Raw genomic sequence first — 24,213 nt, forward strand, 5'->3', positions numbered from 1 at the left:
CATTCTCTTCTGCTATGTATCTTATCTTCCAGAACACTAATTCTATCCTCAGCTTCTGTTACTCTGATGGAGAGCTTATCCATTTTGTCTGTCAATTTGTCTATTGAGTTTTTCAGACTGGTTATTTGGTCTGTTATTTCAGCTTGGAGTTTTCTGATTTCTATCTTCATATTTTTTTGGTTCTTATTAGTGTTCTGTTCAACTTGATCTATGCTTTCTTTGAGTTCTGTGAGCATCCTCCATATTTCTTCTCTAAACTCCATATCTGAGAGACTGACTAGTTGGTTGGTCGTTTTCTGGTCATCAGAGTTGCCATCTTCATTCTCTATGCCTGGTGCTGGCCTGCGTTGTTTCCCCATTGTCACATTTGTATTGTGGGTTTTTCTATGTGTTGTGGTGGTATTCATTGGCTAAATGATGTGTGCAGCCAAGCTCCTCTGGCTCCACCCTTTCTGGGCGGGTCAACACGCCTCCAAGGAAGGGGAGCCCTCTGTGGGTGAAGCCACACAGAGGATCAAATCTTAGTCCTGAGCACGCAGCAGAGAAAACAGTCCAGAGAGATATGCTGGGCTTCAGAGATCCAGCACAGTTACTATTGTGATTTATTTCTGCGCATTGCATTGCTCTTCTGGAGCCCCTAGGAGAGCAATTTTGCTGGGCCCTTTTTGGCCCACTCATGAGAGGTTCAGGACACAGGACAGTAGAAAAACAAGCAAAGTCAAAACTCACAGTCTCTTGCAGTTGAGAACCAGTCGGGCAGGCGCAGATCTTTTTTTTGTTTGTTTGTTTTTTTGGGCCACACCCGTTTAATGCTCAGGGGTTACTCCTGGCTAAGCGCTCAGAAATTGCCCCTGGCTTGTGGGGGACCATATGGGATGCCGGGGAATCAAACCGCGGTCCTTCCTTGGCTAGCTCTTGCAAGGCAGACACCTTACCTTTAGTGCCACCTCACTGGCCCCACAGGTGCAGATTTTTACAGCCTCTCTGCTACATTTCTATACCTTTCATAGATAGGTTCTATCTTCAGATATAGGGAAAAATGGGTGAGGATAAGAGTGAAATCTCAAAGACAATGTTTGGACTCTAAAAAGTATCACCAAAAAACCAAAGGCATAAGGGAAATAAGAAAGAACAAGGGAGAAAAATAGATGTTGAGTTTCTGAAGAATTAGAAAGGGGAAGAAAAGAAGCACTCTACAGGTTTGTAGAATTGAGAAGTAGAAAGCAGTTTCTATTGTACTCAGGGAGCATTCCAATTATCAACTACACTTTTCTTAGTAGAATAATTTTTATCCTTAGGTACCTTTGATAGCAAGAAAATTTCAAGGCTGAAATATAGTTCAAGACCGGTGCTTGATCCCCAATACCTCCTTAAATAATTAAATAATTTTGGATGAATATTGGACTATAGAAATATAGTCATAAAGATAATAATAATAAATACTCTGTCTTTGACTTTGCCTAAGATAGAAATCAAAACACTAAGTCCAAAAGTTCCAATTTCCTACTTGTTTCTGTAATAAGTAAAAATGTCATTAAAGAAGTTCTCAGGTCAGGTCAGGAGACAGAATGTATGTGAAGAGGATGAATTTGAAACTTGATGCCTTCCCACCCCTCAAACCCCCCAAAATTCCTAACAACAAAATAAGGTAATTTTATGGCTTAAGAACAACATTATCTGTTGGTAAATAAAGATCAATGCCAGAGTGTGGGGTCATGTTACTGATGTGTCAGAATGATCAAAAATCAAGGAATGGGGCCGGGTGGTGGCGCTAAAGGTAAGGTGCCTGCCTTGCCTGCGCTAGCCTTGGACGGACCACGGTTCGATCCCCCGGTGTCCCATATGGTCCCCCAAGCCAGGAGCAACTTCTGAGCACATAGCCAGGAGTAACCCCTGAGCGTTACCGGGTGTGGCCCAAAAACAAAAAAAAAAAAAAAAAAAAAAAAAAAAAAAAAAAAAAAAATCAAGGAATGGGGCCAGAGCAGTGGTACAAACAGTAGCTCATCTGCGTTGCACATGCTAGCCTACAATGGACCGTAATTTGACCCTCCAGTGTCCCATATGGTCCCCCAAGCCAGGAGTAATCCCTGAGCATCACAAGGTGTGGCCCAAAAACAAAAAACAAAATAAATTAAAGGATGACTGAATAATTATATGAAAATGGAGAAATGATATAATTAAACCTGAATTACTTTTTCAGGTACATTGACAACTCATTTCATCATTTTATTTTACAGATAAAATGGAATAAATTACACTTCTTTTGTCTTTCAGCCTGGAAATAATTTCTTCCCTCTAGATGGAAATGGCAAATGGGCATATCATAATGTTGATCTCTGTGAAACTTGGGAAGTAAGTTCAAGTGTACCTTTTATTTCAAATAACTATTTTAAAATAACTGTGATCTGATCATTTCCATCTGATGTAAGGAAAATTACAGACTTTACTCCCTATAAAAGAGGAAAAGTAGCCATTTGGGAGGGCTTAATGTTAACTCTGTTTTGAATACCTGCATTGCAAGAATAAGGCTGTGAGTTTGATCTCTGGTGCTGCTACACAACCAAGTGTAATCTTGCTAGCTTGTGTTGTAATCTCTGAAGTCATAATTTCTGGATGTACCATGGCCAATGTGTGTGAGCACTAACTAAAGGGGTATAACCCTTGAAAAACAATACAACTAAAAGATGAATAGTTGATATGATCACACAGGTGAGCCAGGAAGTGAGACTCCTAATGGACACCTGTGTGACCAGCTCAACTAAAGACTGTGACGCTCACAAACATGTGGGGTGTGTGTGTGTGTGTGTGTGTGCACCTACTGAAGAACTGTGATTGAGCCAAGCACCATCAAATCAAGTATTGCAACCTTGATATGTGATTTCCAACAACATAACTACTTCTGCAGAGCCCCTGCAGAACAAGCACAGGTGGAATCTCCATATATCACAACAATGTAGGGAAATTTAAGTCAAAACAGGCATTTCTGACCATACACAGGGATGGAGGAAACCACCAACTCTTTTCTTGGTTGGAATTATCATACATTGCTTACTTCTTGCTCTGTGCTCAGGGAGTTAAACCTCAATATGCATGTTGAATACTTTTTGATTTTATATTGAAGAAAGAAAATAATGCCAATGAAAAGAGAAAGCTGTGGAAAGAAAAAGCCAAGGAAATAGGTTCTATTCTAATAGTAAATGAAAGTATATAACAGACAAACACATATTTTTCTTTCTCAAACAGAATAGAAAAAGTCAATAATATGGGGCTGAAGGGGCCGGAGCAGTGACACATTGGTAGGGCATTTGCCTTGCATGTGGCTGACCTAGGATGGAATGCAGTTCAGTACCCTAGTATCTCATATGGTCCACCAAGCCAGGAGTGATTTCTGAGTGCATAACCAGAAATAACTGATTGTGGCCCCAAAACCAAAAATATATAGCTGAAGAGAGATAGCATAGGAATTAAAGACATGGTGTCTTAATTAAGACATGAAATTAGTTGAGAATTAAGGCTTGGTTTTGGGCCAGCTGAGTGTAAAGCAAATACCCTACTGGCTATCTTAGTTCTCTAGTCCCAAGAGCATGTATTCCTTTAATTAGCAAAAATAAAAATTAATAAAAAAGTAAAACCCATGTCACAGACCAGAATGAGTCTACGAAAGAATCTAAAAAATTAAAATTGGAAAAGAAAGTTAATAGATATAAAAAATAAAATTAGAATTTGCAGTACCTACATGATACTCAGCAAAAAAAAGGTAGTATTTGAAGTGAAGTATTAAAAGGAAGCTATCAGGAACCACAAATAGATGCATTAAATAAAATGATAGACTATTTAACATAAAGGAAAAGTGTTAAAAACTTCCAGAGTACAGCAAATAAGCCAACACAGAATATAAAGTAAAATAATAAAAATTAATTAATCCATGGGAGGCAAGAACAAGAAAATCATTTAAAATTCATATATGGGAAGAAAGCAAACAGATAGCAAAAATGGAGATTAAAATCCATTTATAAAACCCAATAATCAGGGGCTGGAGCGATAGCACAGAGATAGGGCCTTTGCCTTCCACGCGATTGACTCAGAAATCTCCAGCATCCCACATGGTCCTTCGAGCCAGGAGCGATTTCTGAGTGCATAGCCAGGAGTAACCCCTGAAGATCATTGGGTATGGCCCAACCTCCCCCCCAAACCTTAATAATCAGAATATATATATATATAAATAGACTGAATAAAATTAGAAGTTGTTGAAATGGGGAGAGAGCAAAACTGTATTTTTCTCTCTATAAGACGAACCAACCATAAGAGACAGTTTTTAGATGCTTTCCTCCCCTGTACTCAGGCTTCAGGTACAGGTAGCATTCACTCCATAAGACACACTTTGGAGGGCATCTTTATGGTACAAAAAATACGGTATATACCAGAACTCACTTCAAGCAAAAGTACACAAATGAGATGAAAGCAAAGGATTTCTAAAGGTGTCTGGAAGAAAACTAAGTAATTTAGACATCCCAAATTATGCGTGAGAAGCTACATGTTCAAACCCATGTTGCTATCCCAGGTGCAAAGCACCAGCCTGCTGTCTGTGGTTCCTAGTACCACAAGAAATTTCCAGCTGTACCATAGCCAGGTGTGGGAGAGCACACACTGAGAGCGTGGGAGCACCATTGAGTACCACAATAAAAAAATGTGCAAGTACACTGGCCAGAAATCTGGCCTCTTGAAAGCATGTGTGTGAGCAGCATAGCAAAGGGTGTGAGAATTCACCAGCACTGTTACCAGAGGGCACAAGATCAAAACCAGGTGCCACCCCCATAAGCACCACAACCTAGTGTACTGGCACCAGCACCAATAAACACCACCACAAAATGTGTGAGCATCATCCAACAACTAGAGAGACTGCACAGAGATGGCTAATAAATTAGATTCACCATAATATTATCTAAAATGTGGCAAATACCTGACCATAAGACGCAGATCAGTTTTAGATGCTCTCCTCCCCAGCACACAGGCTTCAGCTTCAGGCAGCATTTGCTCCATAAAATGAATCCTTTGGGGGAGGGGAGTGTGTCTTATGGTACAAAAAATACGGTATACACCTGAAATTCAGATTTATTACAGATGTTACCTGAGGCAAGAACAATTTGAGATGCAGAGCAACCCTTCCACAGGGATCAGGAAACTTCCTGAGTTCTTGCCAGAATGAGAGCTTTCTTGGACAAAAAGCTGTTTCACAGAACAGGAGACTGAGGACCTGGCCATGGAAAACAGAGGTCATTGGTAACAAGGCACTGAATGGCCATCTTGGGAAATAGAGCCCATAGGTCCCCAGCTCTACAATCCTGTTTTTGTAAAATCTGAACAGGAAGCTGGATATGGTGAGTTGGATACAGGGGCTTGAGCCCTTCGAGCAGTGAATTTGCATTTTCAAGTAGACTCCAATCATCTGGCCGGGAGACACCATTTATGAGGCAAACCATTCCTCCTCTGTAGCAAACTAGAGCTGAGTGATGCTTGCATAAGTCAATCAAAAGACTCTGTACCTGACAAGCAGGCAAGGATCCTTTTCCTAAAGTATTTCTAGCTAGCAAAGGGTCCTACTCTGTAGGTACCTAGCTCTGGAAGGCAGGCTATGTAAATGAGGTTTCAGTTCCTTTTAAACCCTGCCCATTTGCCAATTGAATTCTTCAACAGGACAGGTTAAGGCTGCTAGGTTCTGGGTCATCTAAAATCCTGTCACTCAGGTCATCTCAGGACAAGTATTCAGGTGCCATAGGTATTTGTAATCTGAAGCCCAGGTCTCCAAGGCCCAAGAAATTTGATGCATGGCACACATCTGTTGTTTGGAACCCTGGGTCCAAATTCACAGGTCACTGCTTCCTTACTCCTGAAGATTGGTATAACATTTCAACCCTAACACTTGATGACTCTTATCTCAGTCCTGTTTGAACTTGGCACAGACCCATCACAGGATAACTGTGTCTACATATCCCTGTTTATGATTTAAGCCAACTCAGCCATAGCACACATGCATGCTGGCCACTCATGATAGTGAGGATTTGATGGCAACACAGGCTTCACTCAGATTAGGTGCCATAGGGTTTGGCAAACACACAATGTCACAACACAAAGGCTATGTGTCATATATTAGATCTGATGAACTTTGGTACTGGAATTGTTTCCAGTTCTCAGTAGCTATCTAAGTCCACTTGAAGAAGTGCTAGTATTTGGTTCATATCCCTATGAATTTCTGTCACTGTTCAGGCAAACAGAACTTTGACACTACTTCTGCTACCAAACACCAAAAATTCTAAACTCTGAATGATAGTCCAATCTGGTAGGCATCAGTGCTGTAACTGCGATGGGCACTTGGTGGTCCAACAGGCCTACACAAAATCAGTTCTACAATCATTATCTCTATTTTTTTTTGTTTGTTTTTTTTGGCCACACCAGTTAGTGTTTAAGAGTTACTCCTGGCTCTAAACTCAGAAATTACTCCTCGTAGGCTCAGGGAACCATATGGGATGCCAGGGATTGAACCTGGGTCTGTCCCAGGTCTTCCACAAAGCAAACACCCTACTGCTGTGCTATCACTCTGGTCCTGAAGCTAAAATTTTTGGCCTCAGTGCTCTTGAAACATACAGGTGCTGCATTTTATATATATAACATCTCACAATTTGTAAATTCCATATAATTCCAATTAGAATCCATAAACAAATTGAAAAGCTGATTCAAAAAATACATAGAAAAGTGAAAATAACATAGTAATGAAAGATTTAATTATCAGGGGCTGGAGAGGTGGTGCTCGAGTAAGGTGTTTGCTTTGCAAGCGCTAGCTAAGGAAGGACTGCGGTTCGATCCCCCTGCATCCATATGGTCCCCTCAAGAGAGGGGCAATTTCTGAGCGCTTAGCCAGGAGTAACCCCTAAGCATCAAACAGGTGTGGCCCAAAAAAAAAAACAAAAAAAAAGATTTAATTATCAGCAAGAATTAGCAATTCTTAACGCATGTGAACTAAAAAATATATATGTATGTATATATATATATAATATACAAAGCAGTAAAATGGATAGATACAGGAATTTCTGACATATTTCTTTGAAGAAAGAAAACCAAATAAAGTTAGATCTTGTTTTTTATATATAACATATATGTATGATTTTATGCATAGGTATGAGAGATTTAATTCCCAAAAAAGAGGTCAGGAAGATGGCTCAAGCACCTAGAATGCATGCTTTCTTGGAAGGTTTAATTGAGGCACTGCATGATCCCCAAGCACTCTGTCAAGACTAATACCCACAGAGTATATCCATGTGTGTTCCCTCAAAATAAGTTTTTACAAACACCAGACATTTAAAAAATTTATTAGATATAAACTATAAATAAAAACAATGTTGGCACTAGAAATATGGCTCATTGGTAGAGCTATGTTTCCATTTATATGTGGCCCTGAGGGTAATCCCCGCAAATAAAATTGTAATAAAATAAAATAAAATAAGATCTCCAGAAATTTAAAGTAGAAACAGCAGAAGTAGCAGTAGTAGTTGGCTTCTAGATAATTAAAAGATACAAGGGGGATGGCATAATATACAATATTTCCCCAAATTCAGAATTTCTACCTATCTCCCCCACTTTTTCTTTTCTTCACAGAATGTTTATTAGGCACTTTTCTCATCAAATGATTCATAGTTAGCTTATAAACTTTTTGGGGGGGCATGATTTGATGTTTCTTTCTTGATTAATTAGCATATCCTCTATAGGCTTTAGAAGCTTGCAAGGATGCTGGCTGGTGAAATCCCCTCGGAGTTTCCCAATTTTAACCGCAGACAGCTGGAACTCATCCTGAACAAGCCAGGACTCAAACACAAACCTGTGGTCAACCAGGTACAGCATAATGGGGTGTGGGAAGTAAGAAGGTGAAGTGGAATGGGAATCCAGTAACTATTTAATATGAATAACCCTGGTCTAGGAATCAGATCTTGTGTTTGTTTTATATATATATATACATATTAACATAAGTTATACATATATTAATATATATATATCAACACACTGGGCAAGTATTTTGCTTCTCTCAGCTTATACTTCATAAGAAAAGAGTTTTTGGGCCATCATCAACTTACAAATTGTCATGTCCTTTTGTTGGTGCTTTCAAGCACCAAATCCCAACCTGAAGCTGAAGAAGCCTCTATGGATACACATGCCACTGGTCGTGATGGTGCTTGCTCTAAAGATAGAGTACTATTTCCTCACTTCTGAGAAATAATTAATGTTATTGTTGAAGTTGGCTCTATGACTGATAAGTGATAAGTGTCATTGTGGGCTCTATGACTGATAAGTTGAGCATTGAAGACCAGCAGATTTTTTGGCTTACAGATTCAAAGGAAATATTCAAGCATTTCTAGTGAGCCTCTGTTTACAATGGAAGGCTTGGGTTACATAAACCTAGACAAAAACCACATGTGCCAAATATATATGAATCAATGGGTTCCTACTTTTGTGTATTGGTTTGTTTGTGTCCTATTGAGATTTTGGGGTCTTGGCTTTGAAATTAGTGCATGGAGCTAATTACTGCATGGACAGCCCTCTGTCCAAGGGACCATGTAGTTAACTAGATCATGTAAACTCAAACTGTGGTTGACCACATGAAAGGAAGGTACCTTATCCACTGTACTATGTCTCTTGTTCTTGTCCTAGTCATGGCTGAAGTATTCTTTCATGATAATAATACTGCCAGCTTACATGATAGTTTAGAAAGCCTTTTGAGAAGATTCACCAGACTGGATTTACTCCTGATAACAAAGTTTTAAAGACGATGCCAATATTTTGATATTAAAAAAAGAATAAAAGAATAAAGGGCAGAAGAAAAGAAGCCTCTATAAAAACTATGGGAAGCATATTCAAGTTTAGACTAACATTTCTTCTATCAGTGAGAAAAACCCATCATATTACGTTTTTCTTAACTACACTTAACTACACTGATGTGCACAATGCTAATGGCATTATCTTCTTAGTCTTTCTGTTCTTAAAGAAATTATACCTCATTTATACACATTTACATATTTCTTTATTTTAATATTTCAATAAAACCTTTGTGATTTACAAAGGCCTTCATAGTTGGGTTTTAGACATACAATGTATCAGGGCAAATCCCACCACCAGTGTCAATCTCCCTCAACCGCTCCTGGCTTCATTGATGTGTGTGTGTGTGTGTGTGTGTGTGTGTGTGTGTGTTTGTGCTGTATTCTTTGTGCCTATATCATTTATTTCTGCTCTGGTTTTTATTTACTTTTTTGTTTTGTTTTTTTGGGGGGGGGCCACACCCAGCTGCGCTCAGAGGTTATTTCTGGCTCTGCATTCAGAAATCACACCTGGCAGGCCCGGGGGAACATATGAGATGTTGGGAATCAAATACCTGTCCATCCCAGGTCTGCCAAGTGCAAGACAAATGCCCTACCACTATGCTATCACTCTGGCCCTTCTGCTCTGGTTGTTACTATTTCTTTTTTGTGTTTTAGTTCCTTTGTTGTTGATTTTCCAGGTATTAAGGTGTGCCTTTAGGCTCTTGATTTTATCTTTTCCTTCTTTCCTCATATAGGTCGCTATTTCTAGTTTCCTTTAATTACTGCTTTTACTGTGTCCCATAAATTTTGGTCATTTGTTTCTTCATCATCATTAATCTCAAGAAACCTATTTATTTCTTCCTTGATTTCCTCTTTGATCCAGCTGTTATTGAGCAGCATGCTGTTTAATCTCCAGATACTAGATTTTCTCCGCATTCTCTTTTTTGTTTGTTTGTTTGTTTTGGGTCACACCCGGCAGCACTCAGGGATTACTCCTGGCTCTATGCTCAGAAATCGCTGCTGGCAAGCACAGGGGACCATATGGGATGAGAGATTCGAACCACCATTCTTCTGCATGAAAGGCAAATGCCTTACCTCCATGCTGTCTCTCCGGCCCCTCCACATCCTCTTTTTACAGTCAATCTTTATTTCTGTGGCTTTGTAGTCTGATAAGATATTTGGTATGATTCTTATGCTTGGGAATTTTTGTAAGCTAACTTATGTCCTAAAATATGCTATATCCTAGAGAAAAAATGTTCTTGGGGGCCAAAGTGGTGGCACAGGCAGTAAAGCATCTGCCTTGTGCGTGCTAGCTTAGGATGGACCACGGTTCAATTCCCAGTGTCCCATATGGTCCCCCAAGCCAGAAGCAACTTCTGAGTACATGGTCAGGAGTGGACCGAGAGTCTCTGGGTGTGGCCCAAAAACCAAGGGGAAAAAAAAAGAACGTTCTATGTGCATTTTGAGAAGAAAGTATGTTCAGCTTTCTGAGGATAAAAGGCCCTGTATAAACCCATTAATCCCAGCTCTGTTAGTTTCTCATTTTAGGTGTTTTATGTCCTTGCTAATGGTCTGCCTAGTGCAGTGGTCGGCAAGTCACAGCTTGCGAGCCACATGCAGCTCTTTACACTTTTTTTTTTTTTTTTTTTTTTTTTTTTTTGGTTTTTGGGTGAACCCGGGTGACGCTCAGGGGTTACTCCTGGCTATGCGCTCAGAAGTCGCTCCTGGCTTGGGGGACCATATGGGACGCCGGGGGATCGAACCGCGGTCCGTCTCCTAGGCTAGCGCAGGTAAGGCAGGCACCTTACCTCGAGCGCCACCGCCCGGCCCCTCTTTACACTTTTTAATGTGTCTCTTCTGTGTGCCGGGCGGCCGCTCCAGGAGTCAGGACTCTGCTCCTAGTCTCTGTCAGTGCATGCCCTGTGTACAGCCCCAGCAGCTGGTTCCACACAGCTCCAGTTCTGTGTTTAATCACTGGGTGCAATCTTCCAACTATGTAATTTTGCAAGTTTTGCGGTTAGTCAGGAGATTGCTAAGAGAGGCAAACCATATACAGATGGCAAATACATAAAACAATGTTTTATAAGTGCACCAGAAGAGTTATTCAGGGATTTTAAGAACAAAAAAGAAATTCTAAAAAAAAATTAAAGAATTGCCATTTCTGCTAAAACAGTGAAGGACAGGACAGCCAAAATTTCTTCCAATATAACCAAACAACAAGTTGATGATCTTAAAGTAGTTTCAGCTTTATCAATAACAGTTGACGAGTCTTGTGACTTAAATGATACCGCTCAAATTTCACTTTTTGTAAGATTTATGTCAGCTAAGGTCCTAAAGAAGAACTTTTAGGATTATTGCCACTAAAAGGTCAAACACGTGGAGAGGATATAACAAATGCTGTAATTTATTGCATTGAAAAATATTATATTCCACTTGATAAAATCATATCAATTGCAACAGACAGGGCAAAAAGTATGACCAGCTTAAGAAATGGAGTTGTTGCTATTATGAAAGAAAAAAGTAGTCATGAGATATTTACATACCATTGCATCATACATCAAGAAGCACTTCGTGCACAGGCATTTCCAGAAGAAATGTGCAAAGTTATGGAATTGGTGATTAAGATGATCAACTCCATTGTAGCTATAGCTCTTCATCATTGCCAGTTTAAAGAATTTTTAGTTGAAATGGAGAGTGAGTATGTAGATCTTCTGCTGCGTAACAAGGTACATTGGTTATCAAGAGGAAACGTTTTGAAACTTTTTGCTTCCTTATTATGAAAAATCAAAGCAGTTTCCTCGAGAAGGGTGTTCACTATCCAGAATTTACAATCAGTGGATTCAAAAACTGTATTTCATGGTGGATATTACTTCACATCTAAATCAGCTTAATCATAAACTACAGGGGAAAGGAAATAACAATTTTTTGATGTTAGACGTTATTTCATTTGAAAATGAATTATCTGTTTTTGCTCAAGATTTTGATAGAGAAACTTTGATTCACTTTTCAAGCCTGTTGAAACATCACCAAGAAAATAATTCTGATATTGACATTGCCTATTTTAAAACAGCACTTTTAAATATGAGGAAAGCTTTTCTCAAGAGGTTTCAGGATTTCAGAAACAGCAAAGTGATGTTGGCCTTTGTTAAAAACCTCTGGATGCCACTGTAACGAAATTAAATTTTTCTTCTTTTAATAGCGACATTGACAACTTTGAAATGCAATTGCTGGATTTAAAAAAACAAAAACTGTGGAGCTCGAAAATTGAACATCTTTGTGCTAATTTAGAAAGATTGGAGAAATACAAATGTGAACTTAGTTCACAGCACAAGTGGTCTGCTTTGAAAGACTGAAGAAAGAAGATATGTTGATTTTTAACACATGGAATAGTATTCTTGACTTATATAATCAACTAAAAAAGCTAGCATTTGCTGTTCTTTCCTTGTTTGGGCCTACATATTTATACAAACAGTCATTTTCAAGCATGAATCTTAATAAGAGTACATTGAGAAATCGTCTCATCGATGAGAACCTGAAATCGTGCCTAAAATTAAAAAACAACAACATAAAAACCTGACTGACTCAAACTATCCAAGGAAATGCAAGGCCAATGTTCATATTAGTGTTTGTGACTTTGTCAGTCATTGTCAGGATGTAATTTCCTCTACATTGTAAGGCAAATTTTATGGAATTTAATATTATTGATAAATAATATCATTCTAAAGTTTTTGTTCTATTAGTTGTGTTATTTGTATCCTCCCAACCTATGTGGATACTTGCATGCAGAATATTCTCAATAAAAACTTATTGAAACTAAAAACAGTGTACCATCCTATGTATTTTTCAGTTTTAAAAATGTGGCTCTCGGGGCCGGAGAGATCGCATGGAGGTGGAGCGTTTGCCTTGCATGCAGAAGGTCAATGATTTGAATTCCGGCATCCCAAATGATCCCCTGAGCCTGCCAGGAGCGATTTCTGAGTGTAGAGCCAGGAATAACCCCTGAGCGCTGCCGGATGTGACCCCCCCCCCCAAATGTGGCTTTCAAAATAAATTTCAATCATGGTTTTGGCGAGATTTGGCTCAGTTGAAAAAAAAAAAAGGTTGCCCACCACTGGCCTAGTGGATCTATCCAGTGGAGAGGATGGCATGTTGAAATATCCAACTACTATTACATTTCCATTAATGTGAAATTTCTCTAAGTTTGTTAGCAAAATCCTTCCTTACTTTGCTGACTCTTAATGTGGTGTGTATATGTTGATCAGAGTTAGTACTTCTTGTTCTGTTGCTCCCCTGATCAATAAGTAATATCTATCCTTATCTCTAAGACTTTCTTGAGGTTGAATACAATTTGGTCTAAAAGTATTACTGTTCCATATATTTTTTTTGTTACCCATTAGCTTGTATAATTGTTTTCTATCTTTACACTAAACCTGCGTCTGTCCTAAGATTTTAAGTGTATTCCCTGCAAGCAGCAAATGGTTGGGATTTTTGTTTGTTTATTTGTTTTGTGATCCAACAGGCTAGTCTGTGCTTTAGATGAGAGTTTAGTCCATTGACATTTAAGAAAACTATTGACATAGAGGGCTATTGTGCCATTATATTATGTAAAGTTATTTCTGCCGCAATTAAGCATTTGATTATATAATTTATCTGAGTAATTCATTCAGAGTTGGTTTGATTAGTGTGGATATTGCAAGTTTTTTTTTTTCTGAGAATGTTTTTATGCCTCCCTCCCATATAAATGAGAGCTTTGCTAGGTAGTGGGCGTCTTTACTTGTTTTTTGTTTTGTTTTGTTGAGTTCACACCCAGTGCAGCTCAGGGATTACTCCTGGCTCTGTACTCAAGAATGGTACACTAGTGAACAGTGATGTATATTCAATGACTAAAACCCAACAATAAAAATTTTTGTAACTATTGTAACTATGATGCTTAAATAAAGCAAGTAGTACAAAAAGGAAAAAAAAGAAGCACTACTATACCAAAAAAGACAGCAATGGAACAGATACCATGTTTGCTGGAGTCTTTGAGTTCAATTCCTGGCACCAAAAAAAGTTTTTTAAGTGATGCACACAGTTTAAGACAACTATCTTGCATGTGACTGATCAGGTTTGATCCTCAGCATCCCATATTGTCCCCTGAGTATGTTGGGAGTTATTCCTGAGTGTAGAATTAGGAATAACTCTAAAGTATCTTCTGGTATGACCCAAACACATAAATAAAAAACAACTATCTTATAAAACTATGCATTAGAAAATATAGAAAGCACCATTCAAAATACTAATGGTTAGCTCTAGCTCTGAATTTATAGATAAATTGTGTTTTCTTTATGTATTCTATATTTTCCAAGTTTTTGATAGTGAGCATATATTATTTTTACTATGGTAAAGTACTATTAAATTATTAAATTCCAATGAGACCCTATTTGCCCTAACTCATACATTAAGATGCTATCCCCAGAATGCTCTTAGATTGAAAAGATATTCACATATGGCTGACTTATTAGCTTGAGTCTTTGTTGTTGTTGTTTTTGTAACTTAAATGTGTCTGGTATGAATTCATTGTGAGCAAGAAGTATTATTACCAATATCAAGGCAATAACCCACAGCAAAATTAGAAGTGTTTCTATATTTAGAAGTACTTCACACCTATTGTAACACTTTATCATATAGTTTTAGGAGAGAATACACTCACCAAAGATAAGATTTTATGGCTTATTGCAACTTGGATGGAATTGCTGGGCCTCATGTTAAGTGAAATAAGTCAAAGGAAGAAGGAAAGATACAAGATATACAAGAAGGAAAGATACAAGTATTTATGATGTATAGAAAAAACAAGGAAGAAGTCATATAAAATAGTGGCAACCCCTTCCCTTGATTACAAATTTGTGATTACCAAGCAGCCCTACCAGCCACAGGCACTTCAACCCAGGTGATATACTGATTTGATGCTGGTGATAGGACCCACCCTACCACAAGAGCCCACAGAGGGTAGTTCAATGGAAGTGAGCTGATCCTACCCATCAAAGATTGTGCCTGATCCCCACCAGCCATGCATACTTTAACGTGGGTGTTATCCAACATGGCAACAGTAGCAGAACCACCCCTTGCCTAAGAGTGCACATACTGCATATCAATGGAGGTGAGTTGACCCTGCCCCGAAGAACAAGCCAGAGGAGTTTGAATGCTCCACTTTGCGGCCATGCACATCTCCTAATAAACCCCAGCACAACATGTACACTACAAACATGACAATGGGGAAACAACAAAGGCTTCCACCATGCATAGAGAATGAAGATGGCAGCTCTGATGACTCAAAAAGTGCCAATAGCTATTTAATTTCTCAGATAAGGAGTTTAGAGAAGAAATATGGAGGATCCTCATAGACTCAAAAAAGGCATGGAACTAACTGAAAAAACCATAAATAAGAAACAGGAGAATATGAAAATAAAAATGAGAAAATTCCAAACTGAAATAATAGAACTGAAAAGCCTGGTAGGCAAAATGAAAACCTCACTGGAAAGCCTCTTGAATAGAGGACAGAATCAGTGTGTTGGAAGATGAGATGTATAATAACTCTATACAACACGAGAGATTGGAAAAGAGCCTTAAAGCAAACTATTAGACAATGGAAAAAATACTCAAAGAATGTGAACAGATGAAAATAAAAGTCTTCGATAAACTCAACAGAAACAACATTAGAATCATTGGAGTCCCAGAGACCCAGGAAGAATCAACCAGCAAGGACATCATTGCAGAGAAACTCCCAGAACTAAAAACTGAATGCAACCAAATTCTGCATGCCCAAAGAATACTAGCTAAAAGAGACCAGAAAGAAAGCACCCCAAGATACATCCTACTCACAATGACAAATTCCACCGATAGGGATAAAATCCTGAAAGCAGCAAGATCAAAAAGGGAAATTACATACAAAGGAGCATACTAAGATTTACAGCAGACCTGTCACAAGAAACCCTCAAGGCCAGGGGCATTGGTGGAATATAGTGACAAAACTCAACAAAATAATTGCTTTTGTATAGCAGCCAGACTCACGTTCAGGTTTGAAGGAAGCACACATAGCTTCACAGATAGACATTAGCTCAGAAACTTTTCAGACTCAAAACCAGTCTTAAAAGAAAAGCTGAAAGGTCTACTTTAATATAGACAGACCAAGAGACACACCAAAGTCTATATAAAGATGACACTAAATCCCATGACAATGATCTCTCTCAATGCCAATAGACTAAATGTAACAGTTAAGAGACACAGAGTGGCAAAATGGATCAAAAGAAAAAAAATCCAATAATTTACTGCCTACAAGAAATACATTTGAATAGTCATAACAAAAATAGTCTCAAAAATCAAAGTTGGAGAACAATCATCCAAGCAAACAACTCCCTTAAAAAAGCTGGAGTGTCCATATTCATATCAAATGACACGAACTTTAGGCTTAAAAAAGTTATGAGACAAAGGTGGACATTTTATAATAATCAAGCTATATGTAAAACAGGAATAAATCACACTCCTAAAAATATACACACCCAATTAGGGACCAGAAAACTATTTAAAACAATTGTTGACAATGAGAAAGAAAACAACCAATAGCAACACAGTAATGGTGGTTGACCTCAATACCCCTCTGTCAACCCTTGATAAGTCACCCAGGCTGAAACCTGACAAGAATATTCTAGCTCTGAAAGGAGAAATGAAAGAAAGGGGTCTCCACCCCCCCCTAAAGCTGGATACACATTCTTTTCCAATATATGTGGGTCAATCTAAAGGATAAACCACATGCTGGCTCATAAAACATATCTCCGTAAAATCAAGAGAGTAGAAATTGTACGAACTACCTTCTCAGATCATAATGCACTGAAATTAGAAGTGAATACAAACAGACACAGAGGACAAACTTTAACACCTTGAAATTAAACAGCTCACTACTAAACAACCAGTGGGTCAGATATTAAATCAAAAAGAAAATCAAAAGATTCCTTTAAACACATGTGAATGAAGACATATATTATTAGAATTTGTGGGACACAGCAAAAGCGGCACTAAGAGCAAAATTTATAGCTTTGCAAGCACTCGTCAGGAAGAAAAAAGGACCCTGCATATATAAATTAATGACACGGATTATAAAGTTACAAAGTGATTAAAAAATGAACCAAAAATAGGTAGACAGAAGGAAATACCAAAGCTTAGAGCAGAAAAAAAAATGAAGTGGAAATCCAAAAAATAATTCGAAAGATCAATGAAAGAAAAAGTTGGTTCTTTGAAAAAATAAATAAGATTGATAAACCACTAGCAAAACTCAGAAAGTAGAGAGAAATTTAATCAACCAGATTAGAAATGAAAAGGAGAAGATCACTACAGATAGTACAGAGATAGTATAGAAATTCAAAGAGTAATCAGAGACTACTTTGAGAAACTCTATGCCACAAAACATAAGAACCTGGAAGAAATGGATAAATATAATTCGCCACAGTTTAAACAAGGATGATCTAGAATATCTAAACAGACTCATTACTATTGAGGAAATGAAAATGGTAATCAAAAGTCTTACCAAAAATAAAAGCCCAGGCCCAGATGGATTCACTAACAAATTCTTTCAAACCTTTCAAGAGGAACTAATAACAATCCTTTTCAAGCTGTTTCAAGAAATTGAAGAAATAGAAACACTCCCAAATATTTTTTATGAAGCTAACATCACCAAAACCAGACAGATATGCTGAAAAAAAAAGAAAGGAAAAAAGAAAAGAAAAGAATGTTACATACCAATATCCCTAATGAACACAGATCAAAGGTCCTCAACAAAATCCTAGCAAATAGGATCCAACGCCTTATCAAAAAGGTCATACACCATGACCAAATAGGTTTCATTCTAGGAATACAAGGATGGTTTAGCATACAGAAAACAATCAACATAATACACCATATCAATAAAAGGAAAAATAAAAACATATGGTCATCAATAGAAACAGAGAAGACAAAGTATTTGATAAGATCCAATACCCATTCTTAATTAAAAAAAAAACACAAAATGAGAATGGAAGGAATGTTTCTCAATATAATATAGTCCAGGCCATTTACCACAAGCCAATAGCAAATATTATTCTCAATGGAGATAAGCCAAAAGCCTTTCCTCTAAAATCTGGTTCAAGACAAGGCTATACTCTCTCACCACTCCTATTCAATGTAGTACGGGAAGTATTTGTCATAGCAATTAGACAAGAAAAAGATATCAAGGGCATCCAGATAGGAAAGAAAGAAGTCAAATTCTCATTCTTTGCAGTTGACATACTATATTTAGAAAACCTTGAAGACTCTACTAGAAAGCTTCTAGAAACAATAAATTCATATAGCAAAGTCTTAGGCTACAACATTAGCACACAAAAATCAATGGCCTTCTTATATACAAATAATGGCAGAGAAGAAATGGACATTATAAAAACAATCACATTCACATTAATGACACACAAACTCGAATACCTCGGAGCCAACTAAAGAGGTGAAGGATGATTACAAAACATACTACAAAACCCTGCTTTAAGAAATAAAAGAGGACAGGGGCTGGAGAGATAGCATGGAGGTAGGGAGTTAGCCTTGCATGCAGAAGGACAGTGGTTCAAATCCCTGCATCTCATATGGTACACCGAGCCTGCCAGGAGCGATTTCTGAGCAGAGAGCCAAAAGTAACCCCTGAGGGCTGCTGGGTGTGACCCAAAAACCAAAAAAAAAAAAAAAAAAAAAAGAAATAAAAGAGGACACAAGGAAATGGAGACCCATACCCTGTTCATGGAATAGGAGGATTAGCACCATTAAAATGGCAATACTCCCCAAAGCATTGTACAAATTCAATGCAATTCCTTTAAGAAGTGGATCATTATTAAATCATTTGGAACATAAATACTCACAAATAGCTAAAGAAGGGAGGCATCACTTTCCCCAACTTTAAATTGTCCCAACACCAACTGGTCAGTAACATGCAAAAAAATCAAACTCAGATCTCCATTTAACATCATGTGCAAAGGTCATTTCAAAATGGATTGCAGACCTTGATATTAGACCTGAAACCATAAGATATATAGAAGTAAATGTAGGGGCCGGGTGGTGGCGCTAAAGGTAAGGTAAGTTATGCATATATTAATATATATATCAACACACTGGGCAAGTGACAAATTTGAAAGAGGACATCAATAATAACACAATGTTTGTGGGAGACCTCAACACGGCCCTGTCAATGCTTGATAGGTCAACCAAATTGAAACCCCCAAGTCACTGACAGAACTTTACAAGAAAAAAATAAAACTAATCCCATTAAAAAATGGGGAGAAGAAAGGAACAGACACGTTGTCAAAGAAGAAATATAAATGACCAAAAGGCACGTGAAAAATGCTCCATATCACTAATCATCAGGGAGATGCAAATCGAAACAATTACGAGGTACCATTTCACACCACACAAATTGGCACACATCATAGAATGAGAACAAACAGTGCTTGTGGGGATGTGGAGAGAAAGGAACTCTTATTCACTGCTGGTAGGAATGCCATCTAGTCCAACCTTTATGGAAAGTGATATGGAGATTCTTCCAAAAGCTGGAAATTGAACTCCCATATCATTCAGCTATAGCACTCCTAGGGATATGCCCTAGGAACACAAAAATACAATTAAAAAATCCTTTCCTCACACCAAATTCATTGTAGCACTATTTACACTTGTCAGACTCTGGAAACAACCACGATGCCCTTCAACAGATGAATGGCTAAAGAAACTCTGGTACATATACACAATGGAATATTATGCAGCCATCAGGGGAGATGAAGTCATGAAGTTTCCTATACATGGATGTACATGGAATTAATTATGCTGAGTGAAATAAGTCAGAGGGAGAGAGTTGCAGAATAGTCTCACTCATCTTTATGAAAAATAAAGTTTGTTTAAAAAAAGACATTTTTTTGCAATAATTCTCAGAGAGGGTGTTTGTCTTACAAGTAGCCGACCCAGGTTCAATCCCCAGCATCCCATATGTTCCCCCTGAGCCTGCCAGGAATGAATTCTGAGTGCAGAGCCAGGAGTTACCCCTGAGTACCTCTGTGTTCCCCCCACCAAGAAAGTATCAAAAGACAATAACTTGTTATAAGAAAGTTGTATTGACAAAGTCCCCCTTTTAAACAGAGACATGCTGGAGGAATATTATAGCAAGAAGGGTGATTGCCTTGCATACAGCTAACTCAGGTTTAATCCTTGGCACCACGTATAGTCCCCTGCTGGAGTCATCCCTGAGTGAAGAGCCAAGAGAAAGACCTATGCTCTGCTGAGTGTGTCCCCCCAAAATAAAAATTAAATATACAGAAAAGGGTGATGTGGTATATTTTTTGATGTGGTATTTTTGTCTTGGAATAAAACATAAAGTAAAAATCCTGACTGTCTTTTTTTTTTATTTATTTATTTATTTATTTATTTATTTATTTATTTATTTATTTATTTATTTATTTATTTTTTTGCTTTTGGGTCACACCTGGCAGCACTAAGGGTTACTCTGGGCTCTATGATCAGAAATCGCTCCTGGCGGGTTCAGTGTACCATATGGGATGCCAGGATTCGAACCACCATCCTTCTGCATGCAAGGCAAATGCCCTACCTTCATGTTATCTTTCCGGCCCTGTATGCTTTCATATTAAAGAGAAAAAACCCTGTTCTGCTGACAGTATAATGCCCCAACCTCATGGTACCACTGTGCTCCACAACTCCATACAAAGAATACAAAACGCTTGTGTTTTCTTCAGTGACGTTCTTACATTTTAGGATACAAAAGGGAGCCAAATCTAAGATTTATGGAATGGGAAAAAGAGAGAGACGGATGGAGGCCTGCCAAGCATCCCAGCACTCCCCAGGCTAGGGAGAAGGCCTTCGGCATGGGGACTCCCCAAACCCCATACCTGGCCAGAGCTGGCCTCCAGAATCAAAGAGAAAACCGGAAGCCAGATATCTGCCCAGCCACCTCCTCATGCACTTCCCCCTGGAGTATGGAGGGAGGGGGGAAGCCTGAGGACCCCTAAGAGTCCACCTGAACCCACTTCTGGCCATCTGAGCTGGCACCCAGGGAAGGCCTGGAGTCAGAGGGAAAAGGCAAGGACATCTGGGGGCCTGCCAAGCCTCCCATTACTTTCCAGGCTAGAGATAGGGCCTCCGGCATGGGGCTTCCCCAAACCCCATACCTGGCAAGAACTGGTTTCCAGAATCAAAAAGGAAACCGGAAGCCAGATATCTGCCCAACCTCCTCCCCATGCACCTCCCCTGGTAAGATGTCCCCACTCAATGAATGTGGAGCCGATTCCTGCTAGGCTGGCTCAGCAGGAAAAAGGCAGAGAGTATGACTGCCTTCCCTTTTAAGTCTCTGGGAGCCCAGTCACACAGCAGGAATCGGCCCCACATTTGTTAGGTGGGGACATCTTACCGGGTGTGGGTCCTGGAGGGATTATGGTCCTTGGTGTCTCTAGACTGGCTCAGCAGGAAAAAGCACCTTGAATTTTTTGTTGCCTTCGTTGATTCTTGGCTAGTTTTTTGGCTTGTTTCTTTGCTTTTTTCTGTAAATGTTTACTTGGTCCTGAGGAGTATCATTTCTCTCTTTTATATAACTATCATTATCTTTTTCATCCTCACTGTCTTTATCTTCATCCTCCATTGTCTTTTTCAGATTTTTATCACATATACTTTTCTTACCACTCTGATTATCTAAAACTGGTAGAGACAAAACAAGGAAAGATTTATGAACCAAGGAGACACTTCTGCATTCATCACACATGATTGTACCGGTTAGTTCACCACCAAAAATCCGGTCTACAAAACTTGGTACTGATTTTTTCTTTTCATAATTTTTAACTTTATTTTTAAGCTCTTCATCCAACTTTTCAGCACAATTACCAAATGCTTTGAGAATACCTTTACTCACTCTTTGGTGTTCTTCCACTCTCATTCCATCCAACAAGTAACGAAGTAACTCCTGGCTGTCCTGCTGTTGATAGACCTTAAAGCACAGTTCACATTCCCTTTTTGGTCTCTTGCATCTCATTAAGAAATTGGCTCATAGCTAAAGTAAGAGGGCCAGGAGACTCAAGGTTTATTTCTAATGGTTCTGTTAGTGCCAAATCAGGAGGTTCAATTTTTACAATTGTTCCAGACATTTTCACTTCTTTTAGTAGTGACTTTTAGTAGCACTGGTGTTTGTGACAAATTCTGCATAACTGCATTGAAGAAACAAGTGTTTCCCAAATTACTGAGTCCTTTAACAGTTATTTGAGGAGAATTTATGGAATGATTGTCTTTACTCATGTTTTCCTTTTTTCTCTCTCTTGTTCATTTTTACTCTCCTTTTCTAATTTTTTATTTTCAAGTTCCATATTCCCAGTATCTTTTGCTGCTGGTTTTGAAGTGGCAATACCAGCTTGTTTTCTAAGATAATCAACCACCTGACCCAAATGATTTGAATTACAGTACTGTACTTCTTCATCACATATGTAACACCATACACTCCAGTTGTCCAAATTAAGGACCAAACAATGATGTTCTGATCTTGGTGTCATCTAGTGCTTCAAGGCATGTTGCTCCTGAGAATTTCTCCCACAGCCCTGATGGCCACACTTAAGACAAAGTCTAACTGAAGGCTTTTCTTCCGATTCTTCTTCAGATTTATCTTTTACTTTATTGTTCGTCTTACAATCTTGGCATTCCACATTCACTAAATTCTTTTTCAGATTACTTTGTTCCAGTCCTTTTCTAAGATGCTTGCATATAGGTTCTAAAATTTTAGAAGAATCATTAGTTGAAACAGTTTTTCCCTTTGTCCGTTTCTTTCCCATGTTGGCACTTTATGGACTAATTACTGATATGAAATAACTACCCATGGCGACAGCGCCCATAACTGCATCCCCCTCCATTTGGCGTTGGAGCTGGAGAGCCAGCTTCTGTCTTTCTCCAGGGGACGAGTAGACAGGCGACAGAGCCTGAAATCAGCGTGACTGCTGTGAAAGCGGTAACTCGACACAAGAATATTGATCAGTTTGTCTAAAGGCAAAAGACACTGAGGTTCATTAATAAATTGACAGATCCTTCCCCTTTATTAAACTGAAGACAAACCCAGTGCTAATAGGTACATTGGATTCAGTGTTCTGGATGAGCAGTGCTTTGTTTGGACTGGTACCTTTAATATGCTTGGTATGTACTTCATTACTTGCAATCATATTCCTGCCTCCTGATCAAATATTTTTTAATAATGACATGTTTTATTTTATATTTATTTTTATTGAAGCGACACCAGTGTCCCCTTCTCTCCACCTATGTTCTCAGGTTCCCTTCCACCTCCAATATTGCATTTTAGTAGGTATATAACAAATTGACTTCATATTTCTTGCTCCAGAAAAACTTAAAGGGAAGGAAGATGGAATTATTATAAATAAATCAGTAAAAGTTCATTTACAATGATAGATTGCTATATGATTTAACCTATGTAAGTAAATAAATTTTAATCATTTAACCCAATATAATATCTGTCTATTCTCATTAACATAAATAAGTTCTGCTCAGGCTCTTAACTTTACTATTTAAAATTTTTCTATCTAAAGTTCAGCATTACTAAATAGTGTCTGCAAAAACTGCACATAGGTCATACATACTGACAAAATTCATCAGTCTGTTTATCAAGAAGAGAAAAAATATTGCATTTACACTTATCTATTAACCAACCATTAGGAAAGAAGAAAGGCAAAAAGATTAGACCTAACTTCTACTGGAAATGAGAATATTCCAAGGCAATGATGATATCACAGTCCGGTATATCCCAATCATTAGCACCTTCTACTTAAAACAGAACATCTGGTCATATTTTATCTATCAAGAATCTTTTTCTGTCTGGAATGACCCTATCAAGCACAGACTGTAAGAAATCCAATTTGCAAGTCTCTGGTGTCCTAGTGACGTTTTCCAAAATTCTGGCTATCCTCTCTTAGAATTATTTTTGTCATTCATTCTGCAAAAGGCCATGATCACCTGCCTTTTACTGTATCACTTTGAGAGGTTATAGGCATGCACTAGTGACAAAACAAAACAAAACAAAACCCAAAAAAACTATATGTAAATTAAACTCTGTAATTGGGACTATGCAAATTAATCAATCACAAAGCTATTAGTAATTAGAAACAGATAAGGGCTGAAGAAGTCATTGAAGGTGTAAGGAAGGTGCTTCAGACACTTTATTGTATGCAGCTGCCTTTATTTGGATCTCTGGCACCACATATGGTCCCCTAGCATGCCAGGAATGAGCACTAAACCAGGAGTAAACCCTGAGTATTGCTGGAGTGTTGTTCAAAAATAA

General features: G+C 38.3%; 1 protein-coding gene and 1 pseudogene across 1 annotated transcript in view; one reads left to right on the top strand and one right to left on the bottom strand.

Annotated features, from left to right (window-relative positions):
- AKR1D1 (aldo-keto reductase family 1 member D1) overlaps positions 1-24,213 on the top strand; it is an 87,984-nt gene that overhangs the window by 47,503 nt on the left and 16,268 nt on the right. Inside the window, 3 exon segments of the mRNA XM_049776044.1 lie at positions 2,275-2,352; positions 7,761-7,811; positions 7,813-7,884. Coding sequence (XP_049632001.1) covers positions 2,275-2,352; positions 7,761-7,811; positions 7,813-7,884 — 201 coding nt within the window.
- On the bottom strand, positions 21,350-22,738 carry LOC126012931 (ubiquitin carboxyl-terminal hydrolase 16-like; annotated as a pseudogene).

The sequence above is a fragment of the Suncus etruscus genome, chromosome 1 (genome assembly GCF_024139225.1).
Source record: "Suncus etruscus isolate mSunEtr1 chromosome 1, mSunEtr1.pri.cur, whole genome shotgun sequence".
NCBI classification, from domain to species: domain Eukaryota; kingdom Metazoa; phylum Chordata; class Mammalia; order Eulipotyphla; family Soricidae; genus Suncus; species Suncus etruscus.